The sequence below is a fragment of the Lissotriton vulgaris genome, chromosome 6, assembly GCF_964263255.1.
Source record: "Lissotriton vulgaris chromosome 6, aLisVul1.2, whole genome shotgun sequence".
NCBI lineage: Eukaryota > Metazoa > Chordata > Amphibia > Caudata > Salamandridae > Lissotriton > Lissotriton vulgaris.
This window is the reverse complement of record NC_141694.1, coordinates 1,119,640,742-1,119,662,578: the sequence shown is the minus strand read 5'-3', so window position 1 is coordinate 1,119,662,578 and position 21,837 is coordinate 1,119,640,742. Positions and strand designations below refer to the sequence as shown.

Below are 21,837 nucleotides of genomic sequence, written 5' to 3'. Positions count from 1 at the left end.
CCTGCCCAAGGTGGTTACAGCCTTTCACATCGGGCAGTCCATCACCTTGCCCACCTTCTTTCCGCCTCCGCATTCTTCCAAGGAGGAAGATAGGCTCCACACGTGCGCTCTCCTTCTAAAACGCCAGTTCCGGGTGGGCGACCAGCTCTTTGTTGGTTATGTGGGCGCGAAGAAGGGGCAGGCGGTGCAAAGAAGCCTTAGTGTATTATGGGGAACTCCTTGCCGAGGATAGTGAACAATGAATGAACAGCTCCGGCAGCTGGCTTAATATTCTCCCATTTCTGTTTTTTGTTTATTGTGGGTATCCCACTTCCACCTAGGACGCACAGCTTTAATTTGTGTAGTGGGCTGTGGGGGCAACTCCAGGCCTCCAACCCTCTGGTTCCCATTCCATGTGACCACGCTGGAGGTTACCACAACATTTTAGTAATTACATTGAAATTAGGGCGCCCTAGTGCTCACCTGGGGCATGCTACAACATTTTTTTTATGTTTGATGCCTTGGAGGTAGCCCTGTGACCTCTCGGACTCCTTTCAAGTAGCCCTATTTATGGAGCTGCACAGGAACCAGACTTTTTTTTTAACACTGGGGGGCCCATTAGGGGGATTCTTCAGCATATTGACACTGTGGGGGAAGCCCCAAGGACCCTGCAGCCCCAGGTTACCCTGCCAGCACACATCTTGGGTGCAGAAGGAGCCGGCATTAGTCACACCTGGTGGGAGCAGCTTTTCTTGCCCATGGGCATGCTCACACCCTTTGGTAGCAGCTTTCAGCTCCCTCTAGTTGGAATCACAGAAGTTCTCTCAAGAACATGTCCTGTAAGATTGAGTCCCCAGGGCAACGTCCTGGGAGTTTTGGTCCCCTGTTCTTTCAACCAGCACATAAAAATAAAAAAAAAAGCAATTACCGGTCATCCTCTACAAATTTGCGGTAATTAAATTTTTTTTCTTTCAAAACCAATTTTGGCCCACGAGTGTGTGGTAGCCCTACCTTGCCTCCTATATGTTTTCATAAAACGTATTTAGAAGACAGGGGACTCAGTCCTCGAGTCCTAAAATGGCTGCCACCACATCTTTGGTGATGTGGTGCCATTCAGTCAGATCTTATCCTAAGATCTGTCTGCTTCCTGGAACCTCTGCGGCATGAAATATACAGAGACTTATTTTCTTAAAAACTACTTAACTAATTTACTTTAAATCACTAAAAGCACACTTTGTGGGTCAAGATCTAGCTCTTTTCCGAATTTGGTGTAATTCCGTTCAGCAGTTTTTGCAGGATTGCTATTTAGTTTTGCTATGGAAAAATTAATGGGTAAAAAGGGTTTGACAGTACAACGGACCAGGGAGTTTGGCAGCAGTGGCACACTTGCTGAGAACAGGTGGAGGTGTGGGGGACAGTAACTGCGTACAGGTGGGAGGGGCATGGACACGCACATGAAGAAAAGCGGGTTGTGCGTCAGCATGTTTATTTCCAGAACTTTACTAAGGATTTTGAGAACTTGCAGATTATTGTGACGGTGCCAGTGCAGTTGTGGTTCGGTTATAGTTTCTGTAGGAATGGCATTTTTTGCTTTCCTAATAACTTTGGTACTGTTTGAAGCTGCATGAAACTTTCCCCAACAAATTACATCCACTTTTGGTTATTAATGGCAAGTTCCGTGCCTATTTGTCAAGCGGCTTACACTCAAACATTTCTTTTCTCATTTTAATTACCATAGGATTTTATGATACAGAAACAATGCCTGAACACAATTGCTTTACATTTGACGCAAAGGTAGAGCACTACTCAATAATTCTGCTTTTGTTAGTTTGATGTAAATCTGTAAGTGGTTTTCGAGAAATACACGTTGAAAATTATGCTTGAGCTGAAGATGTTAAACTATCAATCAATCAATCAATACACTTGTAGAGCGCGCTACTCACCCGTGAGGGTCTCAAGGCGCGGGGGAGGTGGTATAGTGCTGCTACTGTTCGAAAAGCCAGGTCTTGAGGTGTTTTATATATATATATATATATATATATATATATATATTCACTGAAAAAACCATAGGTTATAGACCATATATAGTTAGGAATTAGCATTTACAAAACCTTGAAAATTCACTGAAAAAACCATGGGTTATAGACCATATATAGTTAGGAATTAGCATTTACAAAACCTTATTTTACTCACACAAAACCATTGAAATTCGCATATATAGTTAGTTGCACTAACTATATATCGCGCACCCGCAATCCACTGCTGATGATGTCACATATTACATCATTCATGACATGGTCAGTGACATCACTGATGACATCACTGATGACAACTCAGATGACATCACTGATGACATTATCCAATGACTGTATGTTTCTGTAAAGTTAAAATATGTCTTACATATTGAAGAATGAGTGGATGTATAAGTGTCTGGATGAAGAATTTAGTAGGTGCATGACTGACTGTATGAGAGAGTGATTAAATGTGTCTCACTGAGTGCATGGGTTAGTGACTAAACTGTCTTAATTTGTGCATCATTATGTCTGTTGTTCTGTAAACTGCTGAACGTGTTAATCAGTAGCTATATGAGTAACTATATGGGATATTCATTGGTTGCCCAAGTATTTGTATGGGAGACTGAGTATGTGTGTGAGTGGCTGGGAGGTGTATGACTCAGTGCATAGATGTGTGAGCAGTTGATTCACTAGATGTATGGGTTCAAAAGTACATGAGGAAACAGCTGCATGGGCGGTTGACTGTGTGCATGAGTGTATTGGTGAGTGAATGGATATCTCAGTGCAACATGTCAAAGTAAGTACATATGTAAAACACAGTACATGTGAGAGTTGACATATATAACCGTGCATAAGAGCCAATGAATGTGTGAGTGGCTGTATGGATCATTGTGAACTTGTATCAGGGATCGTATAGGAGAGTAAATATGTGTTAGAATATGTTTGAATTAGTAAGGTGTGTATAACTGTATAGTTGAGGAAATGGAGGTGTGATTGATTCTTTGCATGACTGACTAGATGTATGAGTAACTCCATGGATGAGTGACAATCTGTGAGTGTCTGTTTACACTGATTGTATCTAAGGTTATATTAGAGTCTGAAGAGGTTCATCGTATTAGCACATGAATGATGTTGTCAGTGATGTTGTCAGTGATGTCATTTGAGTTGTCATCAGTGATGTCATCAGTGATGTCACTGACCATGTCATGAATGATGTAATATGTGACATCATCAGCAGTGGATTGCGGGTGCGTGTTATATAGTTAGTGCAACTAACTATATATGCGAATTTCAATGGTTTTGTGTGAGTAAAATAAGGTTTTGTAAATGCTAATTCCTAACTATATATGGTCTATAACCCATGGTTTTTTCAGTGAATTTTCAAGGTTTTGTAAATGCTAATTCCTAACTATGTATGGTCTATAACCTATGGTTTTTTCAGTGAATTTCAATGGTTTTTTAATAGCAAATATCAAAAGCTTTAAAATGTCAAGTACGTGGTAGGTAACAACATTTTCGTGTCTATGCACGCTGATGTGCTTTGAACGCTGCCCCCTCCCCCCCTCTTTTCTTTTAGGAGTATTCTCTCTTTGCAGATAGTGAAGGGTAGGTAACGCAGGCCTTTGCCCCCGTTGTAATCCGTCGTGCCTGCTTCCCTCTCCATTTGATTGATTGTTATCCAAGCATTTACTGTTTTAGAATTGGTTCTCTTTGGTTCATTCTCTATTTACAAACAAGCACAGAGTCGCAATACTCTGTTTAGTCTTTACAGATAGTGAAAAATCGTTAGAAACAACAAAAGGAATCAAGCAAAATCAGTAGGCCACTAATGGGATCTCTTTTTGACCTCGCTAAAATAGAAACATTAGGAACAACCCCTCATGAGAAATATGAAACTAGTGAGAGGAACTGAGCTCGACGCCATGATGGCTGCAAGACAGCTCGGCTCTGCCGTCCACCCCTCCCAAAACAACGACAAACCCTATGCAAATATTATAAATATATACAACACACCAGCAAAGTAACAGGGTAAAACGTTTTATTAAATAACTATTTACATGGCAGCCTGCTGCAACATCGATCCAAACAAGCCTTTGTATTTGGGGCTCAAAATCAACAAGTAACAGGGTAAAACGTTTTATTAAATAACTATTTACATGGCAGCCTGCTGCAACATCGATCCAAACAAGCCTTTGTATTTGGGGCTCAAAATCAACCATCAATAGTAAGATTTTCATAGGTGAGTGTAGGTTCATGGTTTTCCATCCACAGACTAAAAGCCTGGAGTGGGAGTGAAAGAACAATAACTAGGTAAGAAGGAAGGCAGAGGCTGTGGGAAGGACTCTGGATATGGTATGTTGCTTGGTCCCTGAGATGCTTCGATGTCACTGCCTTGCACAAATGGCATAAGTCCTGGATGTTGGGTGCCATAGTTGAGGGTTCCGAGCAGCGCTTGTAACACTGTCTGAAGCTTATTTGCACCTGCTGCAGCTTCACTATTCTCAAAGTAAGTGGGGGCTGTTTGTGGACCTGACTGCATTGGAAAACAATGTGATGCGGTGCCTCCCTGAACCGCTTGACGGAGGCCCCCGAGGGGCGGTGTGATGGCGCGGACTCGGAGGGGACGCTTTGCTCCTGCCCCCTCCCCAAGTCTTGTTGCCCTGGTGTGGCCTAAGATCGCCCCCGACATAGGCGGCCGGCTCCCGGGGTCAGGCGGAACTTTTTGCCTTTTAGTGACTCTTCCATTCTGGACCTTGTCCCACAATCCGTTTGACCTCAAGACACGTCCTGCGGTGCCCTGGTCCGACCATCACATATACCTGCGCCAGGAGACGGCGTGGGGTGCACTAGAAGGGAGAGGCGGCGCGAACGAGCCTCCCCCACCTCCCCAGGTGGAGGTTTCTCAGCTACACCCCAGCGCTTCACTCGACCAGCTGACTTGCGCCCGCTCTTGCGACACAGTGCCTCGCTCGGCCAGCTGAATTGCGCCTGCTCTTGCTATTACAACGTCTCACCCGCCATCCAACGGAATTGCACCCAATCTTGCGGTACAGCGACAGGCGGCTGCTACGGAGCTCACGAAATGGCGGTCGGCTCCACAGACTTGGGCCTGGCCTGCAAGGATGGCTCTGGGCAACCGTGGAACTCGGACGCTTCACTGCTAGGGCATGGGCCCCATTCCCAAAAGAGTCCCCTCAGCCTTGAAGATTCTACAACAGTCACCGGGACCCCCGACTCCCGCAGACTTCCGGTGGGGAGCGACTGCCATGATTGCTCGCAGAATGGCCAAGACGTAGCCACGGGGTGCTCTCATGCTGACGCCAGCTTCAGTCTGAAACATCCAGAAACACTGTAGACTACCAATTCGATCAGTTCCGGTGGAGCCCCAACGTGACCCGGTAGAGAAGAACTTGCCCTCCCCTCTTTGACTGATGGTTCTTGTTGCCTGTCCCTTCTGTTGTCATTTAACAGAACTTTTTGGACTGCTGAAAGGGGTTGTGTTCCGACCGCTGCTTGGTGGAGACATTTTGACTATATTCTGGACCTGCGTTGTCGCGTAATGCGTCATATGACGCGCCGCGTTAGCGCACCCGGAAGTGCTCCGGTACGCGAGGCGCAGCTTCCCGGAAGCGATCCAGGGCGCGGCGCGCAGCGCGTAACGTAAGCATAACAGGTCATGTGACTTGTTAATAAAACCTTTCATTGGTTCATTTTACTTTTGTTTTTCTAATGATGGAAGGCTTGGTCATATGACCTAAAAATAACACTTTTCATTGGTTTAGAACATTTTTTTTCCCCAAATGATGAAAGCCCCACCTTTTTTTTTTCTCACTCTGACTTGTAAAGAAAAGGACCCAAATGCATTTACAGTGTATCACTAACAATGTTTGAGGCTAATGTATTTTCCCGGGAAATTTACAACTGTCCTGCAAGTAAAATATTCCTATTTCGAGAAAAAGGGCGTTTCTTCGTCCCATGAGGGAGCCGTTGAACAAAAGAGGCTCGACCTGCTGTCTTAGTCGCTGATAGGCATGAATATCGGATTCTTATCGATCACTTTATGTTGCAGGAGTGGAAAACACAACAGCCCTTGCCCATTTATCTTTACAGCATTCCTGCGTATTATACCTTTTAACCGTCATGTAATCGGGCTGCTTTATTTCACTTGCCTTTTACTGATTCGAAAACAGTGGCTATTATTCAAAACTTTACCAATCTAGGTACTACTACCATGTTTTGTTTTAAAAACCTTTATTGTGAAAATGTCAGTATACAAATACGGGCCTATAACCACGTGGGCCGGCCACGGAGCAAACTGTAATCGTATATGATGAGGGGACATTTACACTGTAGAAGAACGTAACGGGCGGGCCATTAGGTTGCAAGAACTAAGGGGTCTAACAGTTGCGGAATCGGTGGACGTACATTTTATAATTAAAGTACGACAGGGCCAGTTACAATAAAATTATCTAGATATTCATTTGCTGGCAAGTACCATGGGTGACGTTAATTCGAACTTTCAATAGTACAGTAATCAATAACACATCAGAACTTAATCTCAATAGGGATGTCCAAATGTTCAATCAGTACTCGTCCCCGCCCGCCATGTGCTTCAAAACTGCATACTTATCTCGTGATATCAAGGCTGGGCAACCAGTACACAACAAGGAGTTACGAGTCCCATTTATACCGGCGCCATTTTGGGCGAGGCCGGGCAGGTCCAGGATATAGTCAAAATGTCTCCACCAACCAGCGGTCGGACCAGAACCCCTTTCGGCAGTCCAAAAATGTTCCGTTAAATGACAACAGAAGAGATAGGCAACAAGAACAATCAGTCAAAAGAGGGGACGCTTTCGGGAATGGGGCCCATGCCCTAGCAGGCAAGCGTCCGAGTTCCAAGGTGTCCCAGGGCCATTTTAGTGGACCAGGCCCAAATCCAAAGAGCCGGCCGCCATTTTGAGAGTCCTGTGGCAGCCGCCTATCGCTGCACCGCAAGAGTGGGCGCAACTCAGCTGGATGGCGGGTGAGGCGCTGTAATAGCAAGAGCAGGCGCAATTCGGCTGGCCGAGCGAGGCACTGTCGCAAGAGCGGGCGCAACTCAGTTGGATGCCAAGGGGCGCCCCACTGCAGCTGAGGAGCCTCCACCTGGGGAGGCGGGGGAGGCCCGTTCGCGCCGCCTCCCCCCCCCCGGGTCGCCCCACGCCGTTTTTCGGCGCAGCATTGTAGGATGGCCAGACCAGTGCGGCAACTTGCTGGACACCACATCGGTGCCGTCCTGATCTCGGCGCGTTGTGCTTTCTTTGGCCTATTCGCACAACGGTCCGCTACTGACGCCACCTCACAGGCCGACGGATTTTGCCGACTAAAAGACAGACCAAAGCAGCCCATTGTTGCTTTGAGATGGATGGTGCAGCAGGCTGCCATGTAAATAGTTGTTTAAAATGTTTTTTTTTAACGTGTTTACTTTGTTGGAGCGTTGTATATATTTATAAGTTATTAAAGTGTTATAATCCTACTACTTTGTTTGAGTGCTATATATTTTTAATGTGACCCATAATTGTGAAGACTTTGATGTACAAAAAGGCATCCCTGGAATCTTCCGCTTCAGGCTCGGTCCCACACACCCTTACAGTGAGAATCCCCTCTCCAATCACAATACAGGATCGTTATCAGATAGTAGGAACTCGTGTAGTGTGACGGATCTCATGGGGTGGGGGCCTTGATCTACTGTAACTCCTTTGAAGAGGGGTGATTCTTTACAGTTGGGGCCATAAACTACATCCGCAGGGCTAGGTGATAGCCTGGGACCGGCCTGGACAATCGGACACAGAGGAAGAGGAGTGTCAGAGGGTGCAGTAGTGAATAGGGTGAAAGGGAGGTGTTGGGCGGGCACAGGGTGTGATTCTCAGGGAAGAGCAGCGCAGATGGGGGGAGGTTTATGGCCCATGCATGAGAGAGAGAGCGTGGGTGACCAGTGCGTGGGGGAGATGCTTGCGAGGGTGGGGAGCCATGCTGAGGATCGGCGGCGTGCAGAGAGTGGGTCTGGTCAAGGCATCTAAAATGGCTGCCGTGCACGACAAAAGTGTGGCATTGGAAAAAAGGCAAGATGGCGCAGACAATGTTTATCAATACGGATTAATTTATAACAATTATTTTTAACAATATATTTACTCACAGTGACAAAATGGCGGTCAACGCTTCCTGATTTCCTTCGAATCGAACGTTAACAGACGTCATGCAGCAAAAAAAAAAATCCGCTCACGCGCCGCCGCTGGAAGACATGTATCAACATATATGAGCATCCTCAGCCACCCTCAGAAAACATAGGGGGTCAGGATACGTCTCCCGTACCCCCTTATACCGATTTCCCACATTGTTTTTCCTCCATCTTGTAATTTAATTAAAACGAAACACAAAATGACGAATTCCCGTTTCGCTACCGGTTCGCGACCCGGTTCGCGAACCGGGAAGCGCTTCTACCGCGAAAAATCAATTTTTTTTTATTTGCCCCACGGGACCCTTTAATAACCCCAACATCATTCCTAGGGGGTCAAGAGGGGTCTACCTTGCCCCCTTTCATTAAATTCCCCCTTCGTTTTTCTCCTCCTCTTGTCTCTCGATCCTACCGAGAGACAAGATGGCGGCCGTTCCGGACTGTTTAGAATGTTGACAGACACCGAGAGCCAATCAGCTTCGCTTCGCAAAGTTCCGTTACGCGAAAAGTACGCGAACCGGAGCGCTACCCGGGACGCTGTCACAGATATATCTGTTTTTTTAAACGTTAATTTCTCAAAATCCACTGGAGCACATATATTGAGACCTAGCAAAGGCCCATCGGGCTAACAGTCCCTACAATTTTGCCAAGTTTCGTGCAAATCCATTCAGCCGTTCGAGCTAAAAGTGAGGCAAACCGCCCTATGGAAAAATGAATGGGGAAAACGCGTTTTGGGACCCCCCTTTTTTCTCTGCCCCCCCTTGACGAAACACCTCCAAATTTTCAGGGGCTGCTCAGAAACAAAATGTGCCATTTTCCTGAAAATTTCAGCCGATTCCGTCAACAAACGCCAAAGTTATTAGACATAGAATTTTCAAAAGTCCCATAGAGAAAAAATCCTAACTATATATACCTACTGGCGACCGCCAGTAGGTAATATATAGAGATAGAGATAGAGATAGAGATAGAGATAGAGATAGAGATAGATAGATAGATAGATAGATAGATAGATAGATAGATAGATAGATAGATAGATAGATAGATAGATAGATAGATAGATAGATAGATAGATAGAGATATCTGGACCATAGAGGATTTGCATCTCCATTCAGAAAAAACATATAAAGACACCCTGTTGGGCTTTTTCTCCCATGGTGCATTGTGGTTTCACAAATCCATCTCCAGATTTAGGAAAAATTTAAACTTTTGGAGAAAAAAAGCCGCGCAGAACAAAGCAAATGGTGGGAGGCACGATCACTAAAAATGTATCTAGATGTGAATAGAGTGCCGCGTGGGCTCCGTATTCTTCTGGCGCCTACATATGATAAACCGAATCCTGCCTTAATGCGCGAATGGGCTGATTGTTAACTCCAAAAGACTCATGGTAATTTTAGTCAAGCATGCAGAGCTGGACAGAACAGAATTGTTGGAAGAAATCAACAAAATTAATGAGGAAATTGAGGCCCTCAATGATGTGGACGAAGCGAGCAAACTCAGAAAGGAAATGTGTATGAGATTAAAAAAAGAAGACCACATAATAAAAAATCGCAAAACATATACATTTTTCAGAGACAAAACCGATTATGAAACAGGCCAGATCTTTACTTTCTCCAGGAAATATGAGGTTCTAAGAAAGAATAAGCAAGCAGGCAAACAAGGAGCTACCAAAAAAGTCATCACAAATACTGAAAAGAGTGCTACTGGATCATCCGTGTCAGAGGACAGCTCTAATCCCGACAGCGATCAGGAGAAGGATGAAGAGGCAAGGGCAGCGGGACCCAAAAGCACACTTGATGAAGTGCTAGCCCTTTTTTGCGAGGACAGAAGACAAACCTTGTGCCCTCGGACAAGACAACAACACTACGCCGCGCAAAAAACCTCAAACGACGAGAGCGGAGGAAAGCAAAAAAACGCAGGCGCAAACTGGAAAACCAAAAACAAAAAGAGAGGGGGGTGGAACAAGAACTGATTGCCCCATAGATTTGGACAAAACTATTGTCAACCTCGCAGGTATAGAACTCAACCAAAAAGAGAGAAATTCTAAGCCTGGGTTTAACTTATTGTCCAAAAAGGGACTTCAACTATGTTAACATGCGATTGGATGTTTACAAAAGTACGAGAAAGTTAAAACCCCAAAAATATTTTACATTGAACAAATTTGAAAATGCACAAACACCCTTGTCAGAAAATACAGATACCATTGCCAGTCAGACAACAGAGGCACTAATGGAAGAACTGGCGGAAATGTGGGGACCGAACGTACCTCATGACAGAGATCAAACTGTATCTTTATCTGAAACTGAAGGTGAAACCATCAACTTATCTGTGAATCAACAGCTAAAAAAACCTCCAACCAGCTTCAGAGCCAAGTCCACATACACTCCAGTCATGCTCAAAGACTCTATAGACTTATTTCACGAACAAGTTACCAACCAATTAAAGGATCTGAATACAAAAATACACAGGGGTAGACATAAATACAACAAAGAAACAGCGGATTACAGGGCTCTCATCTCTAAATTACAGAACAATCGTAATGTAATCATCCGAGCATCAGATAAAGGTGGCAACATCATGCTGCTCCACAGAGAAATGTATGTGAAGGAAGCCCTTTTTCAATTGAATGATAGAATGTGTTACATCAGATTCTCAAATGCAGAACTTAAAACTGTGTACTTAAACTGCAACAAAAAACTTTCCAAATGGAAATCCAAGGGCCTCATCTCTAATCAGGAGCACAAATTTCTAAAACATGATTACCCTGTGGTACCAACAATGTATTTCCTACCAAAGTTGCATAACAATCCAACAAATCCCCCTGGACGCCCTATAATTTCAGCTAGGAGCAGCTGTTTAGAACATATGTCTCAGTATGTAGACTTTTTTCTGCAAGGGGAGGTCAAAAATCTCCCGTCATATGTCAGTGACACGAGTGACTTTTTTAACAAAATTAGAAACATTGAATGGCAGGAAAACTACATATTGATTGCACTGGACGTCTGTTCGCTGTATACCAGCATTGTACATTTGGATGGCTTAAATGCTCTTGATTACTATTTGAAGAGGTCTTTACCCAATATGCCTGATCATAGAACGATGTTGTTAGAAATGGTTAAAATGTGCCTTGACAGCAATATCTTCATGTTCAATAATCTTATGTACAGGCAGTTGCGGGGTGTGGCCATGGGGGCCAGCTTCTCCCCCAGCTACGCATGTCTCCACATGGGCTGGTGGGAGGAGATGGTCCTCCTGGTTCAACACTCAACAACTATGCGGGCTCAGGTAGTTACCTGGTTACGCTTTATTGATGACCTTTTTGTGATCTGGAGGGGGGATATGTCATCAGCTGAGAATTTTATCTCTGACCTCAATAGAAACAACCTAAATCTCCAGTTCACAGCCACACTGAGTAAGTCATCCATTACTTTTCTAGACACTGAGGTGTTTATAGAACAGGGTAGAATAGAGACAAGATTACACCGCAAGACAACAGCGGGCAATTCTACCCTACATGCCACCAGTTCTCATACTAAACACCTCATCAATAGCATCCCCTACGGTGAGATGCTACGCCTTAAAAGAATACACAGCCGACAGACTGATCTAGATGAGGCACAGAGGGAGAGTAAATCAAGATTCTTAGCCAGGGGATACTCCCCTAAAATTGTAGATGCAGCAATCTTGAAAGCAAACCAAAAAGATAGATCTCTTTTATTGGCAGGTAACTTAATTCCCCCGGACCCCCCCCCCCCCCCCCCCCCCCCCCCCCCCCCCAACAATAGATTCTGAGGACACTGCCAAAATAATCCCTGAATTCAGATTCATTGTACAATACAATGCCCAACACAAGGAGATAGCTAAAATCATCAGTAAAGACTGGCCCCTAGTCCTGAGTGATCCAGTGATAGGGAGAGATCTCCCCAAGATGCCCAGCATAACATATAGCAGAGGGCAGTCCATGAGAGACGAACTGGTTAAGACTAGTCCTGAGGTCCTTGAAGTATCAACCTGGTACCAAATGCATACAGGCTTTTTTAATTGTAAAGTTTGTAAAGCCTGTCAACAAGCCATCAATAAGAAAAGCTATCATTCTCCATTCGACAGCAGGGAACATAAGATTACCAAATTATTAACATGTAAGACAGAATTTGCTGTCTACGTGCTAATTTGTCCCTGCAATATGCTGTATGTTGGGAACACCAAGCTCCCAGTACACAAAAGGATCTTACAGCATCTACGAGCGATTGGAAACCAGGATAACACATACCCTGTAGCGAGGCACTTCAAATCCAAACATAACTCTAGAAGTAGTGACCTCAAATACTATGTCATTGACTGTGTACAGGCTAGCAGAAGAAGAGGCAATAGAGAAGACAAATTACGCCGCCTCGAAACACAGTATATAATTGAACTCAATACGAAGCACCCCTCGGGCCTTAATATCACGGAGGATCTGTATACTTGCCTGTGATTTATTAGATAAAAGGATGACCTTCTCCTAACATACAACTTGTACAATTGTTCTATGGGACTTGTAAATAATGAAAAGTGTTTTAGATTGTTTATGATAGCTATAATTTTTTTATATCATGCACATCAATACCTTGTGATTTTAATAATCTATTTATATAAGGATTTTAGACATATTATTTGTATTCATCTATTTTAGCCTTTTAAAATAACCATTTTAAGGTGTTTACAGGTCCATATATGAATTTATGAATACTTGTATGTCTTTAAATTATTGGGTATTGTCTGTAAATGGTTTAATTGTTTCAACATTAGCAATATCGTACCTTTTTGAACAATGTACACACTTTTTACTCTCTAGTAGACACGGCTAGCACTCGGAATGAATAATGTATTTTACAGATATCTTTTATATCCGTTGTGCAACACCGTCTCTACTAGTGATGTATCTGTCCTCAGGAATTTTGGCATTAATCTTTTTATCTTGTACAAGCACTTTATAATACTCTCCGTTTTGTGCAAATTTGCACACTTCATAAGGCAATGCATGAACATGTGGGGCTCCATATGTCTACTTGCCTTGAAACTGTAATATTTTACAATATGGTTCTAAATGATGAAATTACTACATATTTGTAACACTGGAACATCAGAAAGAGCACTGCACTTTAATCGACAATTATTTTGAAAATTATGTTTTTGTCTTATTCAAAAAAAATCCCCTTGGTTCAACTCATGTTTTTTTAAATCACTATCACTTACTTTTTATGCCACATGTATTTACGTCTACAGCCTGCTCTACAAAATTTGATCTGCAATTCATGTTTTACAAAAGTTTCCAAAATGCATTTGTAGATACTCAAAACGGAGTCTGAGTAGTCTTTAGGGACTCAACTCTTCTATTTCCATTGCACTTGTAGGCTTAAACCGCATTGGTAGACTGTATTTAAACATGTGGTTGGTGATCAACTGTGTCATGTGATCAAGCCCTCTGTGAAGCGCGAAACGCGTCGTGATGACTGGGAGCACCATTGCTGAATAAACCACCTTCTTTTTGCACCTAAACCTGGGTTTGTGTCCGTATTTGCAGCCTTTGAAATTCTGCGCTGTGCTGGATTATTCCTGGAATATATATATAGATATATATATATATATATATATATATATATATATATATATATATATATATATATATATATATATATATATATATATATATAGATATAGATAGATAGATAGATAGATAGATATAGATAGATAGATAGATAGATAGATAGATAGATATCTGGACCATAGAGGATTTGCATCTCCATTCAGAAAAAACATATAAAGACACACTGTTGGGCTTTTTCTCCCATGGTGCATTGTGGTTTCACAAATCCATCTCCAGATTTGCAAGTCTCCTGCATTCGGACTTGCTGGCTGTTACAAAACTAATTGTTGCGACTGCCAATACTCAACATGATGAGCTGAGCACTGTTGGAAAATCAAAATTAAGAAGAAAAAAGGCTTAAGATGGCAGAGTGAACCTAACCTGAAGTACCCTCATTCCCTGGCCCATATGTGGGGGAGGAGCCGAAGGGGAACTGGTTTTAAAATGAAAATAAAAAATATATTCTTATCTGAGAATCCATGATTCCAGTATCAGATTTGCGAGTCCCACTCCTTTCCTGTGTCCTCTCGACCCACCTGGACCTCAGGATTCGTGATTACGTAATACGTTTGAAAAATCCTGATAAAATAAATAAAGCTTTTGCAAAAAAATCAGCATTGACATTATCCTTGGGCCAAACTGTGTTTTAGGACGCGTGTGTGCCGATTAGGAGCTATCACTGATAATGGAAGTCAGAACTGAATGCAGAATCAAGTATTGATTTTTTTTTTTGTCTTCTTAATGCTGGTGCGTTTATGTAGGTTCCAAAAATGTGTGTTGTACCAGCTGTTTGACTTGTGTGGATTTCTGTTGCTGCTTTATTTAGTAGTTTTGTTCATGAAACTGCTCGTGTTGCTGTCTCAGTATTGCTATACGCTTAGTTAAATCATTTAGGAACTAGTCTGTAGCAAGTAATTTTTTTCTACAAGGTTTAGGATGCTAGTCTACATTTTGTGATTTTGAAATGCAACTTTCACAATATTTATTATATATATATATTTTTTTACAGTTCCCCAAATGGTAGAGAAAGCTACTGAAGAACCTTCCGAATTAAACATGCAGCATGAAAATGAGGCGCTAACTGTACATGAGCTGCAGGTTCTCCAACAACAAAGATCATTTTCATCTGAGAATCAAAAAGGTCAGCCCTGTAATGTTAAAATGTTCACTATACCCTGTTGGAAGGTTCTGTTTTTGTAAGGTAGTCCTGCCAAATAGTAGTTTTACATATTCCTATTAGTGTTCATGGCTCACCTAACTAGCCTGCAAAGTTTTATGTGGTGCCACAAATAGCTAGCAATGCATCAGTCATTTGGAAAATGCATCAGTTGCTCTGTCAATGAGAAGGGACATTTGCAGCTTTCGGAGACCTGTATAAGGAAAGAGTGACAAGTCTTCGATGGTTTAGTGAAAGCAAGCAAATGTGAAGGCAATCTCTAACAGGCAGAAAGATTTCTAAAAATGGAAAATAAACCCAAGCATATTGTGGGATGTTTGTGACGAGCTGGAAAATAGTCCCAGAATATTGGTATATGAAAGCTTCTGGTTCCGCAAAGGAAGCAGTGTTCTTTTTTAAATGTACAAAGTTGCTTCCTATCTGACCACTCATTTGATTTGATACGTCCTTTCCAGCAAGTTAGTTTATTTTTATTTGTAATTGGGCATATTTTGTGGGGGGGGAAATGTGGAAAATTGGCCTTTAAATAATGATGCAGTAATTTTCTGCATTTAAAAATGATTTTGTTACGATTTAAAATATAGGGTTTACATATTATGAACATGTTTGCGAAACTGAATAGTGACATGACTTTTCTAGTGTTTGACTCCAGTGAAGATGCCTAGAATACAGGATTATGATTACAATTAAGGAACTTTTCCTTTTGACATGACTGAGTAGAATGTCTGAACTCTGCGCCCTAGTGCCCACCAGATGCCATGGAGGATCTGCATTTGCAGCAGCACCTGCCTCATCAGAAGCCATGCAGGAGTTCCCAGCTTTAGCAAGATAACTCTTACTGATTTCTTGTCTGCAATGATGTAGATACCTAGGGCATGTAGTAACATAGAGGACTTTCCTGCAGACTAACCTGGGATTTGGAACTGCAGAAGCTATCAAATATGGGAAGCATGTTTTTTGGTATTGAAGAATTCCTCTGAATGGCTTTAGAAAGCTCTGCCACCTTGCTTTGTATGTTTTTCTAAACAGTCCTGTGTTTCCCCTTCATTATGCTTGACAACCACTCTCTGAGTGGCATCCGTCATCTCAAGATAAGTTATGTGGTGAGTGACTACAAAAGCAAAGAAATTCAATTCCAGTGGTGTAAGTCTCTATCTCTACCCTAGTGAATATACAAACTCCCACATCCCCCTCAGGACTATCTCATGCCCTTAACTGGTGTTGAGTATGTGTTTGTATGGATGTGATTGGTTCTCAAGAGTGCTGCTGAATGGTGGAGTGGATTTCGACCCTTTTCGTTAGTGCGTTGTATCAAGCTGGTGATGTCAATCTCTGTTATCTCATCTTGAACATAGAACTACTCCTATACCCTCCACGAAGTTTGATTACCTGGTGAATAGCATTTTCCTGTCCATGCCCTTTAACTTAATACAGGTTTCCCCCTGCCCAGGCGAAAATAAGCTGTGTTGCTGCTATTTCCCAAGGCTATGGCAGCACATCCACGCCATTAGGAATAATAGTTTGACCATTTCGAACTGTGAGCTTTGGTTTCAGAAGCAAAGTGCAGATAATTCAATCCCAATAAGCCCTCTAGTCTACAATAACAGTGGCATTGAGGAAGAGGTCGAAGTTTCATCCATATCTGGGGACTGCACATTGGTTATATCATAGCTAGACATGGGTTTGCTGAAGGATTGACAATGGCTTCTGCTTTAAGTCAGATCCGGTGATGGTGCAGCTGGAGTAAAGGCTGGTGTAGTGGGAACAGACAAGGCCTCCAGTGCTGGATTGGAAGCCTAGAATCCTGCAGGGAGCCAGGCAGGTGGGGGTCAGTGTTGGGACAGAAAAATCCCTTGTATAGTAATTGATGTTTCTCTGCCCTGAGTGCCCCCCACTGTGATTAGGTCTATATCCCAGGTGGTGAAATAGCCCTGCCTCATGGATTGTGGCCTGTTTGGACTGGGAGGGGTGCCCAAAGCGCTACCCTCAGAGTGGTGGAAGGCTACTGCTTGTGCTTAGGGTTAAGCAGCAGGAGCGCAGTTGTGGTAGCATATTGTGTAGTGATCAGTAGACACAAACAGGCCCTTTTAGCTGTGTCACTGGAGTAAGGGTCACAGGCCCACTCATGTAAAGTTGTGTTGCTGTGTGCTAAACTCACCTTTGGCCTACATCAGGTTAGCATGTAGTGCTGCACAGTGCGTGTGTAGTATATACATGTGCTGGGTGTATGCCTACCAGTGAACTGTATAATACATGAAGTTGCCCTTTAATGATGCACTTAAGAACGTCCTTCTTTCTAGGCAAGTGGACCAACCCTATCACAGGGGCTCCTGTGAATAGGACGATTTCATGCCACCTTCGCCCAGCTCCGGCCAACCCTAAGTTCTTCAGCCAACACCCCACCCCACGAAGTTTGGTGGTACAGGCCACTATGTCCCTGGACATGTTCACTTCCCCCCTCCGAATAGGGAATCCAAGAAGCTAAATGCATTTGGGAAGAAATAGTTTTCTTCCTCCAGCCTTGCATATGCTAATTCTACTGTTTCTCCCATTCCCTTTGGCGAGGTGAAGCACGACCCCGGGCTCCGGCCATCTTGAAGATGGGGAGCCCTGCCCAATCACAGCTAGGCTCCTGCCCCCCTCCCACAGGAGAGAAGCAGACTAGGGGGTGTACCCACCCCAGGACAGGGACCCATTGGTCCCTGTCCTTGCCCTACCTGTAACACCCCTAAATTCAGTATTTAGGGGCACCCTGAACCTTCCTTCCTCAGATTCCGATTAGAAAACCAGAAAGAAGATCAAGACGAAGACGACCCGCCGTGCAGCTGCTAACAGGACGACACCAACTGACTTGGCCCCAGCCCTACCGGCCTGTCGACCCTGGAACCTGCCCCTTCTAAATCCAGGTGACTGCTGCGGACACCAACCTTGGAAACCCGTAGGACCTGCCTGCCTTGACCCCCTCAAAGATTGGGACTCCCCTGAGCAGAGGCTCTGCTCCAACAACCATACCGACCTTTTTAGATCCCTCTCGGGCTGACTCTGGGCCCACATTATCTGTCTTTCCTCAGCTGTCCTGCGAAACTTCGCTGGAACTGTTATCTCGGCTGAAATCTGGCTCGCCACTGGATGCCTGTCCGGCGAAATGCCTGGGCAGGGTGGCCTCAGCGTTGAACAGCTTGCTGAACCCCCTGCTGAATCTTTCCTTGAGCTCGGGGGTTGTCCCACGACAGTGGAAACATGCACTCATTCTGCCGTTGATCAAGAAGCCTCTGCTAGACCCCCTGCAATGGGCTAACTACCGTCCGATCTCCCTCCTCCCTGCTCTGGCGAAGGTGTTGGAAAAACATGTTCAGCTTACTCTCTCCACCTTTATTGAAAACAACAATCTGCTGCATGACTCCCAGTCCGGCTTTCGTGCAAACTACAGCACGGAGACCGCTCTGGTAGAAGTCACGGACACCATCAGGGAGACACTCGATCATGGGGGACGGGCGATGTTGGTCATGTTGGACCTGTCGGTGGCGTTCGACACTGTCCCACACGCAGGCCTTCTCTCAAGACTCAGGGAGATTGGTCTGCGAGGGACGGTGCTGGACTGGTTTCAATCCTTTCTTGCCGACCGCCGACAGGTGATCTGGGCTCCGCCGTTCTCGGCCGAAATGCCTGCGCTGGAGGTGGGGGTGCCTCAAGGATCTATCTTGAGCCCCACCATTTTCAACATATACATGGCCCCTCTAGCGGAGGTAGCGGAGGCGTTCGGGGCCCGGGTCATCTCATACGCTGATGACACCCAGCTTCTGTTCACCTGCAGGAAGGGAGAGGTCTTCAACGGCGGCAGAATCAAGGACTGTCTGAGCGCAGTCTTTGCGTGGTTTCAGCGGCACAGCTTGAAATGCAACTCAGACAAGTCTGAGCTGCTTTTCTTTGGCTGTGCCCCAGACCCGGGCTGGAAGTCGTGGTGGCCCCAGGACATGTTCCCCCCTGAGACACCATCTGCTCAGGTAAAAAATCTCGGAGTGGTGTTTGACGATGACCTTTCTTTCCGTCCCCACATCCTGGGATTAGCAGGGAAATGTTTCAGCATCCTCAAGATGCTTAGAAAATTTTTGCCCCTGCTTTCTCTGCAGTACCGCAGGAATGTAGTTCAGGCGTTGGTGGGATCACGCCTGGACTATGCAAATGCGCTCTTCGCGGGCCTACCTAAATATCTGCTATCCAGGCTGCAGATCGTACAGAATTCGGCGGCCAGAGCCATCTATGGCCTGCCCAGGAGAGCAAGAGCCTCAGCGCTCTTAGCCAGGCTGCACTGGCTACCAATCGCTGGGAGAATTAAATTTAAACTCCTCACATTGGCGTTTAAAGCTCTCCATGCGACTGGCCCTTTCTACCTGAGGAATCGTACTGCTTTCTATGTGCCACGGAGGTCTCTGCGGTCGGCGGATCTGGCCAAAATGGAGGTGCCTGTGGTCAAACGTGTGCGGATGGGAGGTCGCTCCTTCCAACACGTAACAGCTTGCCTGTGGAACGAGCTCCCACTTTCCCTTCGGAAAGCAAATAACCTCTTGGCTTTTAGGAAGGAGCTGAAGACTCTGCTCTTCACCTAGTAACCTGCGTTAACTGTAGTATGTTTACCTGTGGTTTTTCTGTTTCTAGGGGCCTCTTTGCTAAAGCGCCGGGACACCCCTTGGGGTAGCCGTGCGCTCTAAAAGTTTGGCTAACATTAACATTAACATACCCCTGGTGCCAGCCAGGAACCGCAAATCCAGCACACTCTGCACCCGCCAAGCCCGGCCCGTGCCTGAGTGATCCAAGACCATTAGGACGTACCCCCGGCGACTGGGACCCGAAGTCCAGTGCTAAAAGACCCTCCTCGACGACGCCTGCAGCCTCACAACCAGGGACCCCTCCAACCGCGACCAGCCAAGGGTACGATTTCCCGACACCCCTGCACCCCACGGCCCCTTGTGACCTCCTTTGGGGTACTCACCTCTTCACCAGGAACCCAACTTACCTTTCGAAGTGGTGGTCGCACCTGAAGAATCTCCGTCCCCGAGCCTGCAGCCTTTGTTCACTTTGTAACTTTCCCATTGGATAACATTGAGCGCCCAATGGCTCAAAAGCACCTTGCACACAGCTGCCCGAGTGATGCTGGAAGTGCAACTACTACCCTACTCTACTTCCCCACTTGCCCTGAGTAAGTGACCAGGAGCTCAGCTCCCGCAGCCGCATGGCCTGCCTTCTTTCAGCCACCAACCAAAGGCTCCCTACCCTCCATTGGATTGCATTGGGCCTACTCTCTCTGCACACGGCTGCCCCTGTGCTGCTGAGGGTGTAACAACTGTAACTGTCTCTTTAATTTGAGATTGAATGGCGGTCCTGAGACTCTGGCTACTAGTGGGGCTCAACCTGAATGTCTATGGTGAATGGGGAATAACCACTTCCGCATGTGAGAGAGGAGTGGGACTCTGAAACCGCCTATTGAAACATTAGAGCCATGATCTGAGGAGACTGTGTATTTGTGAATTCAGTATTTTTAACTTTGTATTGATGTATAAATTCTCCTTGTTTAAAAAAAGTAAGTATTTAGACAATAATTTACTGCTGCCATTAAATGCATTTTGAATGGTGAGCCTGTGCTCACCCCATCCCTAAACACCTGCATTCCCTTGTGTCTACCTCACTTCCCCCAGATAAGCCTTGAACTGCTAAACCTATAGTGAAGTGCTGAAGGGGACTTGGTCTAGTTGCCCAGTGTACATAGTAAGTTGTGGGTCGGGTCCTTAGGAGTAAAAGGCTCAGCGCCAAAGTTTTGGCCCAATAGCTCATACTTGCCTCTGGCCCTCTGAATGGGGTTCTGACAGTCAATCAGTGCCAGAGTCTTATCTGCTGATAGGAGTGTGACTTGGGATCTTGTTTTATCGGTCAGAATACGCCCTACATTGAGCCAACATCGTCCTGAAAACTTGCTGTCTGTTGCAGGATCAACAATGGCGTTTGGGGTGCTGACTACACAATTTCTTTTCGAAGTGCGAGTAGCAAGATGGGGATGAGTCCCGCTTCAACTTGTGGCACGACTTGTGCCTAGACTTGAACAACTTGGAGCAGGACTTGGGACAAGGAGGGGGCGACTCAGAGCCGGTTTGCAGTTTGGAGCATGACCTACCTCTCCTTTTGTTCAAGGGCGTAAGGCTTCATCTCCTGCTCTTCTTCAGGTGTATTTGGGAGCATTAGTCCTACCCAGACACCACAGGCAAACTTGATCTGTGACCAACATCCTCTTCTTGCTGTTGTAGTACATTTTGAAGCCTGTGTCTTTTAGAGAAGACATTTCCCTACCACTGTCATCATGCAGTAAATTGCAATTTTGACGTCTTCAATAACTGGCAAAATTGGGAGCAGGAAAAAAGACAATGGTTGCTTGGATGCATTCCAAAGTATTTCCTGAGGAAGTGCGGGCATTCCTTATAGACTGGCAATTTAATGGCTATACGCTTTCTGGATGAAACTTTTATTCTCCATCAGAGTAATGTGCTCCAACTTGGCTGTTGGGCTTGCTATCCCTGTCAGTAATTTAATACCAAGATTTCAGCTCAGACTGTCACTTATCACTAAAGGCACCCCACCCAATTTTTAAAGCAACCAACAAAGAACTCTTTTGTGGTTGAAGAGGACATGATGGTGGCAGTCCTCTTCTAATACACCTTATACACCTCCATCACCCCAGCTGTAGCTATGCTGCTTTGGTTTACCCTCCCATGGTCATGTGAGACGGTTAGAGGCACAATCTATTTTTTCCTTCCTCAATGGCATGCTTTTACTTAATATT

The 21,837-nt window shown here is 44.9% G+C and overlaps 1 protein-coding gene across 3 annotated transcripts in view; it reads left to right on the top strand.

Annotated features, from left to right (window-relative positions):
- AHCTF1 (AT-hook containing transcription factor 1) overlaps nucleotides 1-21,837 on the top strand; it is a 1,100,496-nt gene that overhangs the window by 646,939 nt on the left and 431,720 nt on the right. For all 3 annotated transcript variants that reach the window (XM_086927206.1, XM_086927204.1, XM_086927205.1), the window contains one exon: nucleotides 14,841-14,972. In XM_086927206.1, the coding sequence (XP_086783332.1) occupies nucleotides 14,841-14,972 (132 nt within the window). The remainder of the gene's footprint in view (nucleotides 1-14,840; nucleotides 14,973-21,837) is intronic.